Here is a 23,883-nt window from a genome sequence, read left to right as displayed (position 1 = left end):
CTCTTGCCAAACCATCCTGCCCTAGTTCCTGATTCCAGCCCCCCCCCCCCCCCCGCCCTTACTCAAAGCGCTGGAGTGGGTGACTTTCCTCTCTACTCCTTCCTCCTTTGCGCTCTGTGCCCCCTACTTCTCCTTTTGCTGTTCTCTCTTGGCGCAAGGGTGGTTCCGAATATCTACCCCGAACACTACCTGCCCCCCACCCATCGCCTGTAGGCGCACTGGAAGCCGACTGAGAGCCCTGAAACTCCAGTCGGGCCGGAGCCGGTGCTGTGAGCATGTGCGAGCAAGCCCGGGGGACCGGAGCGGATTCGGGAAACCGGACCTAGGTCGCTACCCTAAGCGCCGCTCCAGAGCTCGGTGACCGCAGGGCCAGTCGGCTCTCCCAGGAGCGGTGCCCCTGCGCCCAGGGCGCAGCGGCTGCGCCCTGCCCTCCGGGCGTGGGCTACCCGGCCGCGTGTGCCTCGCTGCTTGACGCGAGGACGAGCCAATCAGGGCCAGCGGCCCGGGCTGCCATGTGACGGGCGAGGCGGCTCCTTTCCCCAACGCGGCCAGAGGGAGGAGAGAACCGGGGCTCGCCGCGAGCCTTCGAGAGCAGCGGCCGCGGAGGAGGCTGCAGCGGCGGCGGCTGCACAGGCTCGGACCAGCAGCGCGCGCATCCCCTGGCGCCCTGCGCGGTGGAGAGCTCGGCGGGCCGCGGGAGCCCAAGACGAGAGTGGACAAAGCAAGATGGCAGGGATCTTAGCCTGGTTCTGGAACGAGAGGTTTTGGCTCCCGCACAATGTCACCTGGGCGGACCTGAAGAACACGGAGGAAGCCACCTTCCCGCAGGCTGAGGACCTCTATCTCGCCTTCCCCTTGGCCTTCTGCATGTTAATGGTACGGCTCATCTTCGAGAGGTAAGGAGAGCTGGAGCGCTCCTCCCCCCAACGCACACCCTCGCGCGCGCACACACACACACACACACACACCCGCACATCCTTGCGCGCACACGCACACTCGCGTGCTCTGTGGCGCACGCACCCGCGCCCCCAGCGCTAGCGCTCACGCCTCCCAACCTTTGTGTTCTGGAAGGGGTTGCTGACCCCTCAGCACTGTTGAGGTTCTGGGAGCCGGAGAGGGTCTGGCTGGCCTCCGAATTTCCTCCGGGGCGCCAGAGAGGGCCTGGGGAGCATTGGGGTAGCCCCCCGCACCCCTGGATCCGCGCTCTCCTCCTCGAGGAGAGGGCGGGCGAACAAAGGTGAGCAACGGCCGGCCGCGGGACACGCTGCACTCCGCCGGGATTGTTCCTCTTTGCCGGGTGATCACGGCGCGCTGCCGGGAAAGGCTACCCCGCCGAGCCTTGTTGCCACTCACCTGACAGCCAGAAACGTTACGGACGCACGGCCGGGAGGACGGAGGAACCGTGCACACTTCCAAATCCTTTCACCCTGGCCCACGGATTGCCAGGACTGGGCTTCGGAAATTTCTCCGGGGACTCTGGCTTCTGGCAGCTGTTTGGTTTCCATCAGTGACACTGAGTATCAGACCACAGTGCTGGGAAATAGGTGACAATAGTTTGTAGGTTTCCAGGACTCCGGACCATTAGCGATTTCTTTAAAAGAGGACGGGACGGGTGCACAGCCTGCAAAAGGGTATTATTAAATTGATAGATGTTTCCTATGAATAACCATAAACTTTGATACCAGAACACAAATAGTTTTAAAGAAATTGCCATATTATTGTTTGTGTAATAACCGGATTTGGTTGGCAATTTAAAGAATTGCCATATTATTGTTTGTATAATAACCGGATTTTGGTTAGGTAACCTTTGTGTCATAAACAAACTTGTGTTACTTATTGAATAAATCTTAGGTATCAGATTAGATTTTGCCTGCCATGCGTTCTCCGGGGTGCTATTGAAACAAAACCGGGACAGCAGAACACGCTTCTTTTTCTCAACCGAAAACCTTACCTACCCTTTCTCTCCCTTCCCCCGCCCTCCATTCATCAGTAGATGCTGAACTCAGATCACTGAGTATAGACTCCACTTCTCCCTTAGACTTCATCTCTCCCTTCCTGTCCCCAACTCATCTTGGTCTTGTTTCTTAAGCTTTTGCTCTGGTTTTTTTGTTTTTGGTATTTCTATTTGTCCTAAGCCACTCTGGAGTAGCACAAATGGCAGAATTTGTCTTTTGTGTCATTTGTTGCTGGAAATGGCAACAGACAGTACTTCATGGGAACAAGAAGTATCTTTTGTTTAAGGAAGGTGTATTTTTCAATGGGCATTATTGTTGCTTGAGAACTAAATCAGCTATTTCACCTGCAGAGATTAACATGCACAAAGGAACAGACTTAAAGAGCTGTTTCAAATGATGGGACTCTAGCACAGATGCCCTCTTTGATCCCATCCTGCGCTGAGACTTACAGTGAGAAAGTGGGTGTGTTTGCAGGGTTAGAGTTGCTTGTAGAGCAGATGTTTACTGATAGAAAATGGGAACTCATATCTGAACTTGCAGTTTCTCCAAAAAGAGCCTGTGGGGAGCAGCCAGTTGCTCTGTGACCACACATAGTAGGGACTCCATACAGTTGCTGAATGACATCTGATCAATCCTGGCTGATAAATCCTGGCCACACTCACTTTTAGCTGGCTAATGCATTTGAAAGAGATGTATAGCATTATGTTCTGAAAAACAAGCATGTCAGCTATTGACCTGTGTGCAGAAAGCTGATTCCAGGCTGTTCCTTTGGTTGGAAGAAATACATTTGTTAGAGAATGGAGATAGCTTTGTACTTTGCTTTTTTCTCCTTTTTTTTTTTTTTAAATAAAAGTCAATTTCATAGTTGAAACTGGAATTTCATTTTTCCTCTTCCTGAACATCTTTTTCTTCCTTTGCACAATCCCATGACTTACAGTTTACACAAGGGGGTCAGCTGCCTTCAACTGTTAGTCACAGCAGATGTCCTCATATTGATATGTAGAGACTTGGTGAGTTTCTTGCAGGCCCTTGATCCAAATAAAAGTGATTTAATAGCCTGTAGGAAAAGTGAAAGTTTGTGATTAATACTCAATATAGTAATCCAGGATGGTCCATATACCACAAGATGCTACTGACTTTTGGAATGGTGTCTCCTTTGCTTTTTCCTATAGTAGTGACAACTCTGTCTTTAACCATTTGGGACACTCTCACTTTTCTGATAATTCAAGGGTATAATTGTATCCAGAATTTCAAGTACTGCATGTTTCTCCTCTTCTCAAACCTAAGGGACACATTTTGGCATCCAACCTGTGGCCTGCTTTTCAGCACCCATCAAAGACCTGAATCAGTATAACTGAACTAGCCAATACTGTTGGCATTGACACAGCTCACTTTTGGTACCCTTCCAACACACTGGGCATGTTTCTTTTTCTTTTGCAGTTTTCTGTAATATATAACACGATTTAAAGAAGCTGGTTGGAAATCTTTTTATAAAATGATTTGTAATAGAAAATAATTCCCCTAGGATTCTGTTCCTTTTAGGCCATTATCATTTATTTCAAAGCTGAGAACATACCTATGAAATAACTAATTATCCAAGACCTTAATTTCTATTAAATGGGAGTCTTCAATATTCTTGTTGAGACTAAAATTGTGAATTTGGATTCATTCTCCTCAGTCTTACTTATTTCTCTCTATAAAGAGAAACACTAAAGAATGAATTGAATTGGCCTTTGCCCAACTGAGCAGTCCTATCTTTTTAATTTCACCCCCGCTAGCGGGTTGTTGGCAGTGAAGGCACGAGTGGCCAGAACAATGCCATGTTATAGCACCATATGGATAACAGTGTGAATACCTGGCATGGTTGGTCAAAAATGGAGCAGTCTAAATTCAGTGACTTCTGCCTGAGTCTGTGAATGGCCCAAAGCTTGGTGGTTTCTAGCATGGCCTTAGATATTACCTGCTTAACTGAGTCAAATATCTGTTGTTTACTGAGAAAACCTAGAAGTTTCTTGTAGAATGAAAATTGTAGTGTATACGGTCATGTTGTTGGCTTGTTGACAAGGAACAAAATATTATTTAATAACATAGCATCATTTATTTGATGAATTTTCTTGATTTAATACTTGTTTAGGCTCAATAAGCCATTCTCTGAAATTATAATAAATGCTTCTTCTAAACTCATTTTTAAAAAATATGTGCTGCTATGGTATTCATAAATGTAGGATTAAAATTTTGCTGAATTTCTGTTCAGGAATAAAGACATTTTTGTGTTACTGTTATAAAAGGTAATGCTAATGCATTTTCTTCCTTGTGGGTTTAGGAGAGAGACACAGAAAGTACTTATTGAGAATCAGAATATTTGCATTCTAGTCAAACTTACCTCACACTGGGGTGGCCACCTAATTTCTGTGTCCCTTATTTTTTCTTTTGTGCAGTGAAGTTGATGGCCTTTGTAATCCAAGGTTGCTTGCACTTTCTCAGTTATCTGATTCCTCCTATAGGAATGCTATAATATTTGAAGTTTACTAATTGTTATCTCTTGAAACTTTAAGGCAGGCTAAACGTTATTTTTTTGCAGGTAGTAATAAGTCATCTAAGAATAAAGAGTTTTTTCATACATACAAATATCCTAGCTAATGGTTTTGTTTCTTATATTTTTAAATTATGGGTTGAGTTAAAGGAATCATTTGGGCTGTTATCACTTGTGCTCCAAAAAGCTATACTATTTCAGAATAACCAACAAAGAATATTCTCCAGAGAAAGCAATTGCTCTCTTTCCTTAGAACTTTTTTAGCTAGATCCCAGAGCCAAAGGATGAGATGGTTGGATGGTATCACTGACTCAGTGGACGTGAGTTTGAGCAAACTCTGGGAGATAGTGAAGGACAGGGAAGCCTGGTGTGCTGTAGTCCATGGGGTTGCAGAGTCAGACACGACTTAGCAGCTGAACAACAAAGAGTAGGCCTGATACCTCTTGTGATGGCTGGGTAAGAAATGAGCAACTCACTCATGTCAGGTTGGTTTTCCAAGTGCTAAGCTACATGAGAACTGTCATTCTTCAGAGGCTGACATCAGAGGTGTCAAATAATGACCTATTGCCCCCAAACCCTCAAAGAACAACAGGTCTCAGCTGTATCAGAGGGAATGTCTGGCCAGTGGGTTAGTTTTTCTTATGGGTTTGCTTAATATCTTGGTCTTGTCAGTAGCCTTGGGTGAGACCACAGAGGAGAAGAGAGGAGAGGAGAGAGAGAAAAATGAATGGGGCTATATTCTTGATGGTTAGAGGGGAAAGGGTAGGTATGAGTGAATGTAAGGAAAAAGTGGGATGCCAGGTGAGTTTCATAACTGAAGGATATTCCCATAATGTACCTTAATAATGAAAACACTGATATCTTCAGATTTATTTTAGAAGCGTGTAGTGTGCAATGGAATGAATCTCTACATACCCTCAAAGTCCATAGGTGGCCATCTTTAGTCATAAGTTGCAAGTGTCAAGGTGATGATGGTAGGAGGTGGCAACTTTGGGAGGTGACTAGGTCATGAGGGTGGAATCTTCATGTGTGTATGGGATTAGTGCCTTTATAAAAAAACAGGCTCCAGAGAGCTCCCCCACCCCTTCCATCATGAAGGTGAAAGTGAATTCACTCAGTCACGTCCAACTCTTTGTGACCCCATGGACTATAGCCCACCAGACTCCTCAGTCCATGGAATTTTCCAGGCAAGAGTACTGGAGTGGGTGGCCATTTCCTTCTCCAGGGGATCTTCCCAGTCCAGGGATTGAACCTGGGTCTCCCGCATTGCAGGTGGACGCTTTACCATCTGAGCCACCAGGGACGCCTCCTTCATGAGGACACAGTGAAAAGATGGCTGTCTGTGAAGCAGGAAGGATGACTTCACCAGACACCAGGTCTGCTAGCACCCTGATCTTAGACTTCCAGTCTCTAGAACGAGGAGAGAGAAATTTCTTTTGCCATTTAATGATATAGTCTCAACATTTGCCATGTCATTAAACTTATTCAAAAGTATTTTCAATGACTACATTATTCTATGCTATGGATATACTATAATTCATTTAACCAGTCCCTATATTATTGTTGGATATTTAGGCTGTTTCCAGTTGATGTGTATAAATCTTTCAATTACTGATGACTTCCTAAAGAATGTTTCCTAGAAGTGGTACTTCTAAGACTAAAGATAAATGTTTTAGTGTTCTTGATAGATACAAATCACCAAATTGGTGTCAGGAAAGATTATATTCATTTGTATTTTCTTATCAGCATGCATATTATTATTATTTGAAGAAAATTTTTTTCTTTGAAAATTGAAGAGATGTTATTCTTGTATGTGAGTGTGTTTTATGTTACTCATGATGAACATTCCCCAAATATTTGTTCAGTTCAGTTCAGTCGTTCAGTTGTGTCCTATTCTTTGCAACCCCATGGACTGCAGCACGCCAGGCTTCCCTGTCCATCACCAACTCCAGGAGCTTATTCAAACTCATGTCCAAGGAGTCGGTGATGCCATCAAACCATCTCATCCTCTGTCGTCCCCTTCTCCTCCCACCTTCAATCTTTCCCAGCATCAGTGTCTTTTCCAATGAGTCAGTTCTTCGCATGAAGTGGCCAAAATATTGGAGTTGCAGCTTCAGCATCAGTCCTTCCAATGAATACCCAGGATTGATCTCCTTTAGGGTGGACTGGTTGGATCTCCTTGCAGTCCAAGAGACTCTCAAGAGTCTTCTCCAACACCACACATCAGTTCTTCAACACTTAGCTTTCTTTACAGTCCAACTCTCACATCCATACATGACTACTGGAAAAACCATAGCTTTGACTAGACGGACCTTTATAGGCAAAGTAATGTCTCTGATTTTTAATATGCTGTCTAGGTTGGTCATAACTTTCCTCCCAGTCATCATCTGCAGTGATTTTGGAGCCCCAAAAAATAAAGTCAGCCACTGTTTCCATTGTTTCCCCGTCTATTTGCCATGAAGTGATGGCTTGCCATGATCTTAGTTTTCTGAATGTTGAGTTTCAAGCCAACATTTTCACTCTCCTCTTTCACTTTCATCAGAGGCTTTTTAGTTCCTCTTCACTTTCTGCCATAAGGGTGGTGTCATCTGCATATCTGAAGTTATTCATATTTCTCCCGGCAATCTTGATTCCAGCTTGTGCTTCATCCAGCCCAACATTTCACATGATGTGCTCTGCATATAAGTTAAATAAGCAGGGTGACAAAATACAGCCTTGATGTACTCCTTTCCTGATTTGGAACCAGTCTGTTGTTTCATGTCCAGTTCTAACTGTTGCTTCTTGACCTGCATACAGATTTCTTAGGAGGCAGATAAGGTGGTTGATGGTCTGATACTCCCATCTCTTTCATAATTTTCCACAGTTTGTTGTGATCCATACAATCAAAGGCTTTGGCATAGTCAATAAAGCAGAAGTAGATGTTTTTCTGGAACTCTCTTGCTTTTTCAGTGATCCAACGGATGTTGGCAATTTGATTTCTGGCTCCTCTGCCTTTTCTAAATCCAGCTTGAACATCTGGAAGTTCTCGGTTCACATACTGTTGAAGCCTGGCCTGGAGAGTTTTGAGCATTACTTTACTAGTGTGTGAGATGAGTGCAATTGTGCAGTAGTGTGAACATTGTTTGGCATTGCCTTTCTTTGGGTTTAAGTTGAAAAGTGACCTTTTCCAGTCCTGTGGCCACTGCTGAGTTTTCCAAATTTGCTGGCATATTGAATGCAGCACTTTCACAGCATTATCTTATAGGATTTGAAATAGCTCAACTGGAATTCCATCACCTCCACTAGCTTTGTTTGTCCATAGTGATGCTTTCTAAGGTCTGCTTGACTTCACATTCCAGGATGTCTGGCTCTAGGTGAGTGAGAGGTCTTTTTTGTATAGTTCTTCTGTGTATTCTTGCCCCCTCTTCTTAATATCTTCTTCTTCTGTTAGGTTCATACCATTTCTGTCCTTTATTGAGTCCATCTTTGCATGAAATGTCTCTTGGTATCTCTAATTTTCTTGAAGAAATCTCTAGTCTTTCCCATTGTATTGTTTTCCTCTATTTCTTTGCATTGATCACTGAGGAAGGCTCACTTGTATTTCACTTTCTGTGAATTCATGTATGTTTTTCTACTGGGATAAACATCCTAACGTTTTGGGTAGGAAATGGTGGCCTTCGGATTTTTTAAAAACCAGAATGGTCTTGTATTGATCTGTTTCTCCAGTCATGTGTTTATACTCACTTCTTTCTGCTTACTGACTCTCTCCTACAACCTAAGTCATCATCATAAGGAAGGAATTTTCTCAAATTCTAGATATTGGAAGGGATGCATGCAAAAGAATGAAGTAGATAATATCCTGAGTTTAGTATGGAGGATGAGACAGAGAGAAAGGGGTTGGAAGAAGTTTCAGGGGTTAAGAATGAATGGGTTTTTATAAAGGAAAACTCAGAGATTGAGCCTAAACACCTTTATATTTTTTCTCTGAATTTTGGATAAAAGCAAATTATTAGCTGAGTCATCAGGAAAATGCAAATCAATACCACAATGAGATATCATCCTACACAATGGTTAGGATGGCTACTATTAAAAAACAAAACAGGAAAGAGAAAACGTGTTGGTCCTCATGTGGAGTAATTGAACCCTGTGCCTTGTTGGTGTGAGTGTGAAATGGTACAGCCACTGTGGAAAGCAATATGGAGGTTCCTCAGAAAATTAAAAATAGAATTACTATGCGATCCAGAAGTTCCACTTCTGGTATATGCCTGAAAGAATTGAAATGTGAGTCTCAAAGAAATGTTTGCATACCCATGAGCATAGCAATATTGTTCACAATAGCTAAAAGCTAGGAGCAACTCAGGCGTCTGACAGGTGAATGGATAAACAAAATGTGGTCTCTTTTAACACATTACAACATGGATGAACCTGGAAGACATTATACTAAGTGAAATAGGTTAGTCACAGAAGGACAGACACTGTAAGATTGTACTTATATGAGGTACCTGAATAGTCAAATGCATAATGACGGAAGGCAGAGTGGTGATTGCCAGGGGTTGGAGGGGAGTTATTGTTTCATGGGTACAGAGTTTCAGTTTTGAAATAAGATTTCTGGAGATAGATGATGGTGATGACGGTGGCAAAATGCTAATATAAAGATAGTTCACTGACTAAAAGGAAAAGTCATTTACTAGAAATACCTGGTTTCATTTTCTAGACTTGACAGTTTTCTATTTAGGAATAAACATCGCTTCCATGAGGGGTGATGGAAGGAAGGTTGACGGCCAGAGAGCACTCAGATATCCTGGACCTTTTTGGAAGGCCCTCCAGACAAACACCTTGCTTCAGTGCATTTGTTGGCATGTCCAGAAAAGGAGAGCAAAGTGTCTTTGGGAAAAGCACACTGTACATTTTCAGAGGATCCCTAGGACCAAAGTAGAGGCCTTCTACTTTACGCTCTCTCACTTCACGCTCCGTTGAAAGCAAACCAGTGTGATAGGATGAATTGTTGGTAAGGCAGGAGGCCGAGGCCAGAGGTACTTCCTCTGGTAGGAAGCTTTTGCAGTGGGAGAAGAGCAGATCTGACCTCTCTCTCTAGTTTCCGATTTAACTTCACACCCTTTTTGTAAGCAAATGTTTTTAGACACGTGTAAATTTGAACATGGTTTTGCTTAAATGCTATCTACTATAGGGCAGGTTGCAAGCAATGATTGTTGCAAGCAGTTGATTGCGAGCAGTGGCAGGTACCTATTATTGAAAAGTAGTTTTCAAAGTTTATACTAATGTTCGATCATTGTACAAAACACTGCTTTCCATGATTCATTTATGAGAGTATTTGGGGCAGGTTTTGTTGTTTTGCAAGAGAACTTTCTCTTCCTCACTGCTAGCCTTCAAAATGAACTTCTTGTGGACCACTCCTGCTTCCTATTCCGGCTTTTGCTTTTGTTACCTCAAAATTGGATTGTGCGGGTTGTTTTTGGCAGATGTGGGGTTGGAGATACCCAAATGGTTTTCCATTGCAGGGAAGATGCAGTCCATAGCGAACTAGGAATCACATTTGTGACTTGCCGATGTCTATATAAATGTCACATCTTATGGCTGAGGTTTTCTGGTTTCAAAGCTGTTGTTGCTGTCCTGAAGCTGTGATTGTGATTCTTTCCTTCCTCTCTTCCTTTTTTTCCCCTTTTCTTTCCTTTCTTCATTTATTTTTGCCTTTTATTTTTTTCTCTGTCCTTTCCTTCCCTTCCGTTCCATTTTTTCCCCTTTCTTCCTTCCTTTCTCTATTCCGAGCTTCCTTCCTTCCATCCTTTCCCTCTCTTTCTACTTCTCTCTGTCTCTCTCTCCCCCCTCCCCTTTCCTTCCTTCTGCTGCTCATTGCTGCTGTTGTTTGGTCGTTAAGTCTGACTCTTTTGTGACCGCATGGACTGTAGCCCACCAGGCTCCTCTGTCCATGGGATTTCCCAGACAAGAGTACTGGAGGGGCTTGCCATTTCTTTCTCCGGGATCTTCGCGACCCAGGGATTGAACCCACGTCTTCTGCATTGGCAGATGGGTTCTTTACCAAGTGAGCCATTGGGCAAGTTCCCCTCATTGCTACAAATCCTTTTAAAAGACAGGCCAGTTTAGTTTAGACAGCAGAGGAGCAACATAGAGTTAAGAGTTGGGGAGAGGAACAGAACCATCTAGAATCTTGTCTAGGGACACGGTTTGGCAAGTGTCAGAGTAGAAGCTGCCAGCTAGTCTGAGTGGCTCTGTAGATTTTGTCTTAATAGATCACCATTTCAAAGCAAAATAAAGTGACTTGGTGCTTTAACCAGAGTGGCAGTTTTGGACACAATAGCTTGAGTGAAGGAAAACTGAGAACCAGTCACTTAGGCATGCTGGAGATTAAGAGAATATAAGGGCTTTGTCTGTCAGTGGGAGTATGGATATCTTTGAGTGCATGGGTATACTCCAGAGTGACACTGCATTTAAATTCTGTTACTGTTGTATACACTTATAGGACTTAATTAGAAATGTATATTCCTCACGAGGATTAACAGGAAAATGGATAGGATATCAGAAAGAATGTGGAACTTGGGTTTAAATTCAAACACTGCCTCTTCTCAGTTATTCAGTAGTGGACAGAATGCCCTGAAATTTGGTCTTCTCGCTTGTAAATTGGGGAGTGTGCCTACTTTGTGATATTGGAAGACTGTCTGTGAAAATGTAGTTAAGGGGGACTCAGCTGGTTCTTAAAAATATACATTGTGTAAAAAATAATTGATAACATAGGACACTACAGTATTTACTATGAGAAGGAATAATGTTCTGTAATGTGATGTCATGTGTTGGATGTACCTGTGGGGAGATGGTGTGGCTTACTTACAGAGGCAGTGGAACCTCTTAATGTATGTGATCCTGGAACTGAAGGATTTACTAGTTCTGTTGAAGAGTAAATATTTAGCGTTTTAAACAGGCATCGAAGCTTCAGTCTATTCAACACAATGCCTATTTAGGGAGGAGAATGCATCTTAACCTTTTATTTTCTAAGGTTAATAGTGGATTGTAGGTCAGGGACTTGCTTGTACTGGGTGGCAGAAGACTATTTCTAATGGTGGGATTTGAGATGGGTGATGCGCAGCTGCATACGACTTACAGCTTAAAGTGTTCTCAGAGGGCTCTGCCTTGAGAGAAAGCCCAGGAAGCTGGACTTCCACTGGATGGAGTTTTCTCTGGACACTGCCTTTCAGTGGACAGATGCCTTATGCAAATATCCCAGTCTATCTCCAACTGCCCCATCTGGCCCCATGGTCATTTTTTTATTGCATGTGGTCTCCAGGGGAAACTGGCTAGGTATTCAACCAACGGTAATGGCAAACATCAAATTCACCATTTATATTGATTTAAGACCTAGGCTGAATTCTGGCCATGCCACCTATGTTGCTGCCAGAGATCTAGGAGCAAATAGCTTAATCTCTTTATACTCAGTTTCCATTTGAAACTCTTAGGGTTGTGAAGATTAAATAAGATAAAGCATGCATGCGTTGTGTTTAGGGCAGTACCTAGTTCATGGAGGTGATAAGTATTTGTTCTTTGGGTTTATTGAAGGTGCATGCACACACGTACACACACATGTACACTCTCACACACACAAACACACAGTTGCTTTCTGACTATTTGTTGGAACCGTAGTTTCCAGAAATGAGACTTTACCGTGAGGTGTCTGAAACTCTTTACTGGCATTATCTTTATGTCATGAATGAGGATGTCAGACTGCATTCTTGCTTTCACAGGCTGGGGTTGCTGGTGTAGTCCTTTGACTTACTTTTCCTAGTCCTCCTGTCTCTCTCTCTCTTTTTCCCCTCCAAGGAGCATTCTGATTCTTCCAGTTGTAGTTGGCTGAAGATAATCCCAGCCTCTTAGTGAAGAGCTGGGTCTTATGCACCTCACACTTGTTTGTCATGCACTTTGCTGAGATATGTTACTATTTATACAGCTCAGAAATACTTTTTCTTTTTTTCCTAATAAGAGCCTTCCAGAGAAAGGAAAGCCTTGGGAATGACCTTTATTGATTTCTTTCAGAATTTTAACTCTCGTGGATTATCTTAATTTTATCTTTAAGAAGGAAGAAATTCATTCTCGGGTCTTTGGGATCATGCTTGTGAAGATGCACACGTTCAAAGTTAGCTAACATACTAAATATATGTATTTTTTTCCTTAAGAGAAACAAATCTACACCCCCAAATTTGAACTTCCTTTGGTATGAAAGTCGCAAACCTAGGCCTACCAAATTAGTTCAGGAGGGATTTGTGCCTCATTTCTACTACAGGCACTTTCCCAGCTCTGCATAGCATAAACATTTCATTCTTAAATATACAATTTGCCCTGTAAATAGTTTAACAAGCCTGTTAAATTCTTTAAGGCACTGATAGAGGGCATCTTAAGATGAGCAATGTAACATTTGTGGTGGGCTCTTTTTTTTTAAGTAATTAATTTTGTAATTGAAGGATAATTGTTTTACAGAATTTTGTTGTTTTCTGTCAAACCTCAACATGAGTCAGCCATAGGTATACATGTATCCCCTCCCTTTTGAACCTCCCTCCCCATCTCCCTTCCCATCCCACCCCTCTAGGTTGATACAGGGCCCCTGTTTGAGTTTCCTGAGCCATACAGCAAATTCCCGTTGGCTATCTATTTTACATATGTAATGTAAGTTTCCATGTTACTCTCTCCATACATCTCACCCTCTCCTCCCCTGTCTTTTGAATGAGGAAGTAAGGCAGAGAGGAAACTACAGTGCTCTAGAATGACAAATTATCAAAAACTGCCTCAATTTTAATTCAGTAATAGTTTAACAGTGTCATTGACTAGAAAAAAAAAATGGAAAACTCATTCATTAAAAAGTAGTTGAGTCAATCATGTGTTACACACCAGTGTGGCACCAAAGTCGGGGGAGGGGTGTTGGGGGTGGGAGAGGTCCACCCTGGGTGGCAGCAGTAAGGGGCTGTATTACCTACCAACAGATTTAAAAGAAAACAATAAAATTGACTAAAAGTTGGTCTGCTGTTTCTTGGCACCACGTAAAGCCAATCCTAAACATAGAATTGATGGAGTGAAAAATTACCCGCCTCACCTGAGCACACTCTTCCTACCACCCCTCCCCCCACTTCTTAGAATACCACTTCCAGATGCTGATTTAGGGCACAGATGTTCTGAAAACCACAATTTGAGAAATGCTGGGAAAGCCAGCAATCGCCACCTCCCATTTTCTGTATCAGGACACCAAAGCCTATAGGAATAAATGAAGTAACTTGCCATGCACCACCCACCCAGGTCTAGGTCCTGGGACAGTGTGGCTGCTATGGGATGCTCACAAGGCCATTGTAGGATGATGCCCCCAAGCCCTCTTTTTCTGGAGCTATTCCAGGAAATGCCTCAGCCCAGGAAAAACTGGACCTGAAAATCAGGTTGGTCACACCACCTGACTGTTTGCTCTGTTACACCTAAGTTGGTCTGGTCACCGGCCAGGGGTGTTTCTATTGATACAACAAAAATGGCTACTCTGCCCCTCCCTGCGGGTGAATGAGGCTGGTTGTGGGAAGAAGCATCTGGATGATTTAGATGTGTTGCCTGCCCCACTGTCAATGTACCACATTTCATGGCTTAAAAAAAAGAAGATGTGATTGAAGGGGCCCTCATTAAACGTGGGTTGGAGCTCCTGAGAGCAGAGCTCACTCTGCAGACAGCCGGGACCCCTTCTTAGTGTGCTAATTGCTCCTGAGCTCGTTTGTTCCGTGTTACTGAAACCATGCACCCAGTTTTACTTTCCTCCCACTTTCACCCTAGTGCCTGTGAAGCACCCACACTTAAGTAGCTGCTTGCAGAATTTGCAAAGGAACTGGGGAAGAGAGCAAAAATAGATATACAGGTGGTGGTTGTCAACCAGCAGTTATTTCTAAGGAGTGCTTGGGCAATCTAGTGGTTTTCTGTGTGTGCATTTTTTGTTCATGGTTTTATTGAGTTTTACAAAGTATAAAACTTTCTTTTGGTATTGGTAGGTACCTGTGGTTTACTTGAAAGTGCTGGGCTCCTGAAATAAACATTGCAGTGAACTATATCTTAGAGTCAGATGAGGGAAGTGTTAGGAAACTCCAGTGCTCTGACCTTGCCTCCCTTAGAGGCAGGCTCTTGTCTTGGGTCTCGAAGCAAGCAGGAGTCTTGCCACAGTCAGTCCCTGTGCTGTGGCCCGTGCCTCCCAGCCTGCCACACGTTGGCATAGAGTCAGGCTGTAGACGATTGGGTAGAGGACAGCTCGTTGTCATGTTAAAACCAGAGCGTGTCACTTCTTTAATTGCTGGCTCCCTTTCACTTAGTAATTCCATGTCCTCTGGTTACTTCTCTCTCCTGCTCACACGCTCCTCTGCCTCAAATTGAAGGTAGCCTGAATCACCTGCTTGGCTGACTCCCTCATTTTTTGGTCCTGAGCTTTGGCTACCAGGATCTCTGTTATAACTCACATTTCCCAGGATACAATAGTGAGTTTGAGCCAGATTCATTTAAAAAGGATGGCTAATAAGAGCAATCACCTCCCCTTGTACTAACTTTAATTTTTTGGTGTCTTTAAAAAATAAGTCATATGGAATAAATATTCTTTCTGGTTTTGAAAATAAATTTATGGTTATAGACTTTTTTTCTGGTTGGAAACAGAAGAAATAAAATTAGTTCCTCAATGGCTCAGTGGATTAAGAATCTGCCTACAATGCAGGGGACACAGGAGACGTGGGTTCAATCCCTGGTTGGGAAGATTCCCTGGAGGAGGAAATGGCAACCTGCTCTAGTATTCCTGGCTAGACTATCCCATGGACAGAAGATCTTGGTGGGCTACAGTCCCAACAGTTGCAAAGCGTCGGATATGATTGAGCTTGAGCACGATTCAGTTCCAGAATTATAAAACAATTGTTTGGCAAGCAGTTTCCCCGTTTCTCAGAGTTGAAGATGAGATTAAAGTGTTGCGTTAAAAGGAGAACTTTCTCTCCTTTCCATTTTCCCAGCCAATATCTAATTCTCTACTCGGGTCAAATCCGAGGACATCCAGTCCTTTAAAATTGTCTAAAGCGTTTCTAAATTGGATGCACTTAGCTGCCAGAAACTTCTTATGGCTCTATTTAAAAAGCCAATCTAGAAGAGTCAGGAAACGGCTCTGAATGGGAACTGCTAAAGTAAATAGTGTATGGTGATACATTTTGGGATTTGACAATAAGATTATACTTATCTTTGCAGGTAAAACTAAACACGTCTTTTTGGTCCTGAGGAGTGTTTAGATTTGTGGAAAGACTGAGAGAGAGAGTAGAGAGAGGGAGAAAAGGAGGGAGGGAGACAGGGACTCTCCTCTAGGTGTGTACAACAAAAAGAAGTGTAGCACCCTGACTTTGGCTTAAAATTCCATCTTGGTGGAACCCCAGTTCAGCTAATACCCTAATGGGTGTGTGGGCGCATGCTCAGTCACTCAGTCGTGTCTGACTCTCTGTGATCCCACAGACTGTAGCCCACTAGGCTCCTCTGTCCATGGAATTTCCCCAGGCAAGAATACTGGAGTGGGTTGCCATTTCCTCCTCCAGGGATCTTCCCAACGCAGGAATCGAACCCACATCTTCTGTGTCTCCTGCACTGGCAGGTAAATTCTTTACCACTGAGCCACCTGGGAAGCCCAGCCTAATGAGTATTTGCTGTAAATCTGACACTGAAATACACAATCATCACTTGCTTAACAAACATTTATATGGCATTGTTAGAAAAGTGCTTTATTTTTCTAATGTAAACTTTTTATTCTGTGTATAGCATACATACAGAAACATGCACAAAAGTATACTTAAAACCTATAGCTCACTGAATTATCACAACAAAGCAAACACACTTATGTGTTCATTAATCAGAATGCAGATTTAGAAATAGAACACTACTAGCATCGTAGAATCTTCTTCTTTATTAGTTTTTACTGATTTTATAAATTAAGGAAAAATTATATGCAGTGTGAAAATGAAAGGCAACTGTAGCTCCTAGTCCATGCAGCAATACACATACCCATTCTTTCTCTTGCGGTCACCCACAGAGCCATATTTCCTCTCTTTGTGTTAACTTTGTACATATGGTACTTTGCTGGTGGTCCAGTGACTAAGGCTCAGGCTCCCAATTTAGGAGGCCTGGGTTCAATCCCTGGTCAGGGAACCAGATCCCACATGACGCAACTAAGAATTTGCATGCCACAACTAAAGATCCTGTGTGCTGCAACCAAGACCCTGTGCAACCAAATGAATTAAAATAAATGTTAAAAAGTAAGTTTGTACACATGCTTGGATAAAGGTGTGTGTGCGTCTGTGCAAAATTTGATTAATAGTTGGCTATAAAATTTAATAAAAGAAATTGCTTAGAAAGGAATGGGAAGAAGATATGAGAAAGTGAATGAGAGGAAGAACCATAGTCAAAACATTCTTTTTCTTTCCCACCTTATTTACTTAATTAGTGAGACTATTTTATAAGGATTAATAAAGGGACAAAATTCAGTGTCTTTAAAAAGAAAACAAATGACTGATGTTAAACAGGGGATAAATGTGTATGTTTATTGCAATGCTTCTGTGTCCTGTTGCTTGGATGTAGAGGATCTAAGATTTGTTGAGACAAGGGAATCAGACTTTGGATTTAAATAAGCCATGTATTTTGAACACTGAGTGTTTGTTTGTGATGTAGAAATACAGTGCTTGTTTGGAAAATCATACCTTTCAGTCTTGCTGTGTTTTGTGTTTTTAAAATTATACTCACCTTGAAAACAAGTATTTGTTGTTTGTTGTTTAGTTGCTAAGTTGTGTCAGACTCTGACCCCATGGACTGTAGCCCACCAGGCTCGTCTGCCTGTGGGATTTCCCAGGCAAGAACACTGGAGTGGGTTGCCATTTCTTTCTGCATGAAAACATGTACATTTTAGTTTAAATATTTCTTATTTAATACAAGCTTTTTTCTGTTCCATCTTTGGATGTGTCTTCTATTCAATATATTCTCTTTTCTTCTTCAGGAATACCAGTTACACACGTTAGCTTTTTTTGGCCTAACTTTCATATCCGTCTTTTGTACAGTGTTTTTAATATATTTTATTATTATACATGGTTTTATTAATTTCCCTCAAGCCTACCAACCAGGTGTCCCTTTCACTCATGTTTATTTGGTTTGTCATCTTGATCTTAATTTTGCTTTAATTTTTTAAATAATTTTTTCCTTCTGTTCTACTGCTTTTTCCAATTTTTTTTTGCAATTGTATTTTTCAGTTTTCTAATCTCTTTCTGAACCCTGATTTCTCTCTCTCTCTCTTTTTTTTTTTCTGAAAAGCAATCATGTAACCTGCAATTTCTTTAACATTTTTGTTTGAAGTCTTCATATGTTCCTGTGGGTAATACTTTTTCATTTGCTTTCTGGTTCTTATTATTTTGCAATTTTTGTTCTTAGATTTTACTGCTTCCTACCCATGTCTTTTAGTCTAAAAACAGAAAATATTAGATCACTTTCTGCTTATTTTTATAAAGAGGGTATCTTAAAATCAACTTGGTTAAAATCTATTGTTTTTGGACTCATGGAATAATAGAACGGTTTTCTTTAAAAATAATTTATTTCACTGATAAAGTCTTCAGAGGCTGTGACTACCGTTTCATAATCTTCAGTGTTCACATGACCACCACACTGCAGGTGAGGGACAAAGCTTTCAGAGCTTTTCTGATAGCTGTGGGAGAAAACATTCTTCCAACTTATTCATTCTAGAGACGATGGGGACTTCACACCAGTTTTAAATGGAACTTCTGAATTTTTTCCCCCAGTTCTTATAATGGTAATAACACAACATACTGTGAACTCGCAGTGTAGTATTACCTCAGCAGTAACTATTTGTTAATTTCTAATATATTAATTCTAGTTTGTGGATTTTTAAATGTTTTGGTGTCTAAAATGATTAATAATGTGATGAAACAGCCAGTACTGGAAATCTTTTGAGCATTTAAAATGATAAAACCTCTTCCATTTTTAAAATCATTAAAGAAATTACCTGGTTTTATATATTCTATAATCTCACTGGGAAATTCTCAATGCAGAAAAAATACAGCAATTTTCCATTTTCGCTCTGTTTTCTCAATCCCTCATTCTTCCCTAGATGTGTCTAGCATGAATAGTTGATATATATATTCTTCCAGAACTTTTTCAATGCATTTGACTACCTGCATACTCATACACACACACACACACACACACACACACACACACACACAGAAATATAACTTTTGTTTAAAACATGAATGATATACTCTAAGTGCTGTTCTGAAACTTTGTTTTTATTTAATATTATGCCTTGAAGATTTCCCAATGTTGGTGAATGTAGGACAACTTTATTCTTTTCACTATGATAATCATATGATGATAATATCCCATTGTTTGGGGTTATTTGTTTATGAATGCTGTTAGAAACAATGCTATAACATCATTCTTTTGCAGACTTCTTTGTACTCAGGTGTATTACTCCAAGCTAACATACAGAAGTCAGATTGCTGGGTTAGAAGATGTACAAAGTTAAATTTTAATAAATGCTATTGGAGTCTTTCAAGAAAAATCATATGAATTTACCGGCTGACCCAACACTGTATGGAGAAGGCAATGGCACCCCACACCAGTACTCTTGCCTGGAAAATCCCATGGATGGAGGAGTCTGGTAGGCTGCAGTCCATGGGGTCGCGAAGAGTCGGACACAACTGAGCGACTTCACTTTCACTTTTCACTTTCATGCATTGGAGAAGGAAATGGCAACCCACTCCAGTATTCTTGCCTGGAGAATCCCAGGGACGGGGGAGCCTGGTGGGCTGCCGAGTATAGGGTCGCCCGGAGTCGGACACGACTGAAGTGACTTAGCAGCAGCAGCAGCAGCAGCAACACTGTATGGGAAACCACCCTATCCTGACTTAAGTGTGAAGGTGAAAGTGTTGGTGCTCAGTGGTGCCTGACTCTTTGTGATCCCATGGAGTGTAGCCCACCAGGCTCCTCTGTCCATGGCATTCTCCAGGCAAGAATACTGGAGTGGGTTGCTATTCCCTTCTCCAGGGATCTTCCTGACCTAGGGATTGATCCTGGGTCTTCTGCATCACAGGCAGATTCTTCACCATCTGACCTGCTGCAAATTTGATGTGACTTTTACAGATTGTCCTAATTTGTAAAGAAAATAGCTGTTTTGACATGCTCTTTCACAGAATTGGGGCTCTGGGTAAGAATAAAATTTAGTAGTATCTGCCACAAAAGGACATTTTGTTAGTCTTTCTTTATCTGAGAAATTGGAATAATAATCCATAAAATGCAGTAAGAAATTCCTTCAAGTTTATAATATTGAACTTTTTTACATCTACTACAATCATTTGCTTAGAAAATATTTATCTCATACATTTATACCCCTTTCAACACTTGTTATAAAAGAATATAACAAAACACTCACTATTCCTATTAAGTCAAGCTAAAGCAATTGTGTTTTGTTATATTCTTTTTTAAGAAATAAGTCATTTTTAGATATATTAAATCTTATCACCTTGTATAAGAAATCATGAATGAGGGAAATCTCTCCTCGTATGAAGTTTTCTAATCATCTGTTATTTGAGTTAGTCATTTTATGATTAAGTTATTCAGAGGGCAGAAAAATTTGTACTCAACAAGTCACCAAGTAACCAAAATTGAACAAGTAACTAAGAATCTAGAACTCAAGGGAAATTTTAAAATTTACAACTAGGTTATTTTTCAGTACAGCTGTCTGCCCACCCCATCCTACCTCTGGTCATCATATTGTCTCATTATGCCTTTCTGTTTAAGAAAAAGTTATGTTTTTATACCTTTAGAATAGCATATATTAAAATTGATAGACTTTTATGAAAATGTCCAAATATACAGAATAGCTAAAAAAAAATAATGCCACGAGCACTTGCATTGCCATCACTGGGATCCAATGATTAACATTTTATTGTCTCTGTATATATTTTATTTTCTTCTGTACCATGCAAAGTAAATTTCAAATATTATGACACATCATTTTTAAATACTTGCAAGTGCATCTCTTGTCTAAAAAGACATTATAGGGTGACTTTTTAAAAGTAGTTCTTGGATAATCAATTTTACATTGTGGAATTTATTATGTTTTTCAAAATATTTTTGAATGTATAGCTTCAAAGCTATATGGGTTATGGAGTTGGTGAAATTATAAGGTAAAGGAAGACCATAAATTTAGATTCAGTGACTAAATTTAATGGTTGTACAAAAATAAGGCTTGAAGTGATATTTTAGTGAAAAACTCATGGGCAATTAAATGTACTATTTGGAAGTTGTGTCCAAGGTTTTGAGCTGGAAAACCATAAGTTTACAAGAAGTAGCTAAGCAGTTGGGCTTCCTGGTGGCTCAAATGGTAAAGAATCTGCCTGTAATACAGGAGACCAGGGTTTGAGCCCTGGTTCGGGAAGATTCCCTGGAGAAGGGAATGGCTACTCACTACAGTATTCTTGCCTGGAGAATTCCATGGACAGAGGAGCCTGGTAGGCTACAGTCCGTGGGGTCACAGAGAGTCAGACACGACTGAGTGACTAACACTTACTTACTTAACTAAGTAGTTATTCATTCATAACATTTCATGGCATTAGAAAATCAGTGTGAAGTACATTGGCTTATAAATCAAGTTTTAGACTCATTTCCATCAGGCAAACATTTCTCAAGATTGCAGACTCCTGCCCCTGATGTGGTAGAGTTTACGTTTCTTTGGGTCATGTTTGATCTTCTACCATGGTGAGCTCAAGACTCCAAAGCAAAGTTGGAGTACAGTTACCTTTTCAGAATGCAAGTCCAAACTGACCATTTCTGTTGGCTAAGTAAGCCTAAAGCAGTGGGGTGAACAGGATTTGAAATAAATGAGATGTAAGTTTGTTGAATACCAGACCACCTGACCTAGCTCTTGAGAACCTTGTATGCAGGTCAGGAAGCAACAGTTAAAACTGGACATGGAACAACAGACTGGTTCCAAATAGGAAAAGGAGTACGTCAAAGCTGTATGTTGTCACCCTGCTTATTTAACTTATGCAGAATACCTCATGAAAAACGCTGGGCTAGATGAAGCACAAGCTGAAATCAAGATAGCTGGGAGAAATATCAATAACCTCAGATATGCAGATGACACCACTCTTATGGCAGAAAGTGAAGAAGAACTAAAGAGCCTCTTGATGAAAGTGAAAGAGGAGAGTGAAAAAGTTGGCTTAAAGCTCAACTTTCAGAAAACTAAGATCATGGCATCCGGTACCATCACTTCATGGGAAATAGATGGGGAAACAGTGGAAACAGTGTCAGGCTTTATTTTTTGTGGCTCCAAAATCACTGCAGATGGTGACTGCAGCCATGAAATTAAAAGACACTTACTCCTTGAAAGGAAAGTTATGACCAACCTAGACAGCATATTCAAAAGCAGAGACATTACTTTGCCAACAAAGGTCCGTCTAGTCAAGGCTATGGTTTTTCCTGTGGTCATGTATGGATGTGAGAGTTGGACTATGAAGAAAGCTGAGGGCTGAAGAATTGATGCTTTTGAACTGTGGTGTTGGAGAAGACTCTTGAGAGTCCCTTGGACTGCGAGGAGATCCAACCAGTTCATCCTAAAGGAGATCGGTCCTAGGTGTTCATTGGAAGGACTGATGCTGAAGCTGAAACTCCAATCCTTTGGCCACCTGATGCAAAGAGCTGACTCATTGGAAAAGATCCTGATGCTGGGAGGGATTGGGGGCAGGAGGAGAAGGGGACGACAGAGGATGAGATGGCTGGATGGCATCACTGACTCAATGGACATGGGTTTGGGTAGACTCCGGGAGTTGGTGATGGACAGAGAGGCCTGGCGTGCTGTGATTCACGGGGTCGCAAAGAATCAGACACGACTGAGCAACTGAACTAAACTGAAGTTTGTTAAATAAATTGTTGGAATCCCTGTTGCTAAAATTATACACTAAGATAAACTTGTATTTTATTATTGTTATTCCCATTTCTCAGGTACAGAAAGAAAGAGTAGCAAAATAAGTTAACATCTTCCCCAAACCAGTTCTTGGTTAGAAAAAGGAATCTCAGCTTCCAGGCAGCACATTAACTGTGCTCCTCTCTAGAAATCTCTTTATCTTATCATCCTATTATCATCAACTTGGCTGTATATTCCTGGGAAGGAAACTGCTTAAGAAAATATCAGTATATGCTTATTGTGGAAAAACTGTCAAACAGTAAAATACTGTATATAATGCAATTTAAAACTCCCTTCTCAGGGACAACTGTTTGCAGTTGTTTTCTGGAACTTTTCCTATGCATATCCAAACACATATATTTCTCTATAAATGTTATATATGCTCTTTTGTGGCTTCCCCGACGGCTCAGCTAGTAAGGAATCTAGCTGCAATGCAAGAGATACAGGCGATATGGGTTCAATCCCTGGGTCGGGAAGATCCCCTGGAGGAGGAAATGGCAACTCACTCTAGCAGTCTTGCTGGAGAAATTCCAGGGACAGAGGAGCCTGGCGGGTTACAGTCCACGGGGTCACAAAGAGTCGGACACGACTGAGTGACTGAGCACACATACGTGCTCTTTTGTACTTTTTTACTTTAAATGGTTGTATAGAGTTTTCACACATATAAAATATACTTTACATATATGATACATAGCAATATATTTATCATAATTTATTTAATCAATCCCCTATGAATATATTTTTAATTCATCTTCAGCAATGCCACAATAGCTGTTTTTGTACATGTATCTTTGTTTACATGTGAATGTTTAGGATAAACTGCTATTAGTTCACAGTGATTGGGTCATTTTGAATTTGATAGGTATCATCAAATTGTTCTCCTAGGGGATTATACCTCTTCATAAGGTTTATAATGTGACATGCAACAGAATTGTCAAGTGTTTGCCAGTTGGCTCTGTGAAAAATGGTGTCATTTCAATTACCCTTTCTTTGTAAGTGAAATTCAGCCCCATTTTCATGTTTTAAAACCACTTAAAATTTTTCTGTGAATGACTTGATGTTTTTGTCATTTTGGGGAAGTTTGTTGAATTATGAAAGCAAAAGTAAACTAGCTATTTTTCATGTTGATTATAAATATTTTCCTTTTTGTCTTTGACTTTAATTATGATTTTTTTTTCAGGACTAGAAATTGTAATTTTTCTGTGGTTTGAGTAATGACTGTTTTTCCTTCAGAGTTACAGTAGACTCTTGAACAACATGGGGGTTAGGGGCACCAAACCCCTGTACCGTCGAAAATCCTTGTACCAATTATAGCGAGCCCTGTGTATCCGTGGTTCCTCTGTATCCATGGATTTAACTGGCAGTGGATTGAGTCCACTGCAGTGTTTACT

At 41.2% G+C, this 23,883-nt stretch overlaps 1 protein-coding gene across 1 annotated transcript in view; it reads left to right on the top strand.

The window, feature by feature from the left end:
• Positions 1 to 566: 566 nt before the first annotated feature.
• CERS6 (ceramide synthase 6) overlaps positions 567 to 23,883 on the top strand; it is a 344,488-nt gene continuing 321,171 nt past the window's right edge. The window contains exon 1 of the mRNA XM_055572345.1: positions 567 to 896. Coding sequence (XP_055428320.1) covers positions 727 to 896 — 170 coding nt within the window. The 5' untranslated portion in view covers positions 567 to 726. The remainder of the gene's footprint in view (positions 897 to 23,883) is intronic.

This window comes from Bubalus kerabau, chromosome 3 (assembly GCF_029407905.1).
Source record: "Bubalus kerabau isolate K-KA32 ecotype Philippines breed swamp buffalo chromosome 3, PCC_UOA_SB_1v2, whole genome shotgun sequence".
Lineage (NCBI taxonomy): Eukaryota > Metazoa > Chordata > Mammalia > Artiodactyla > Bovidae > Bubalus > Bubalus kerabau.
The sequence above is the reverse complement of the archived record's forward strand: the minus strand, read 5'-3'. Positions and strand labels throughout refer to the sequence as shown.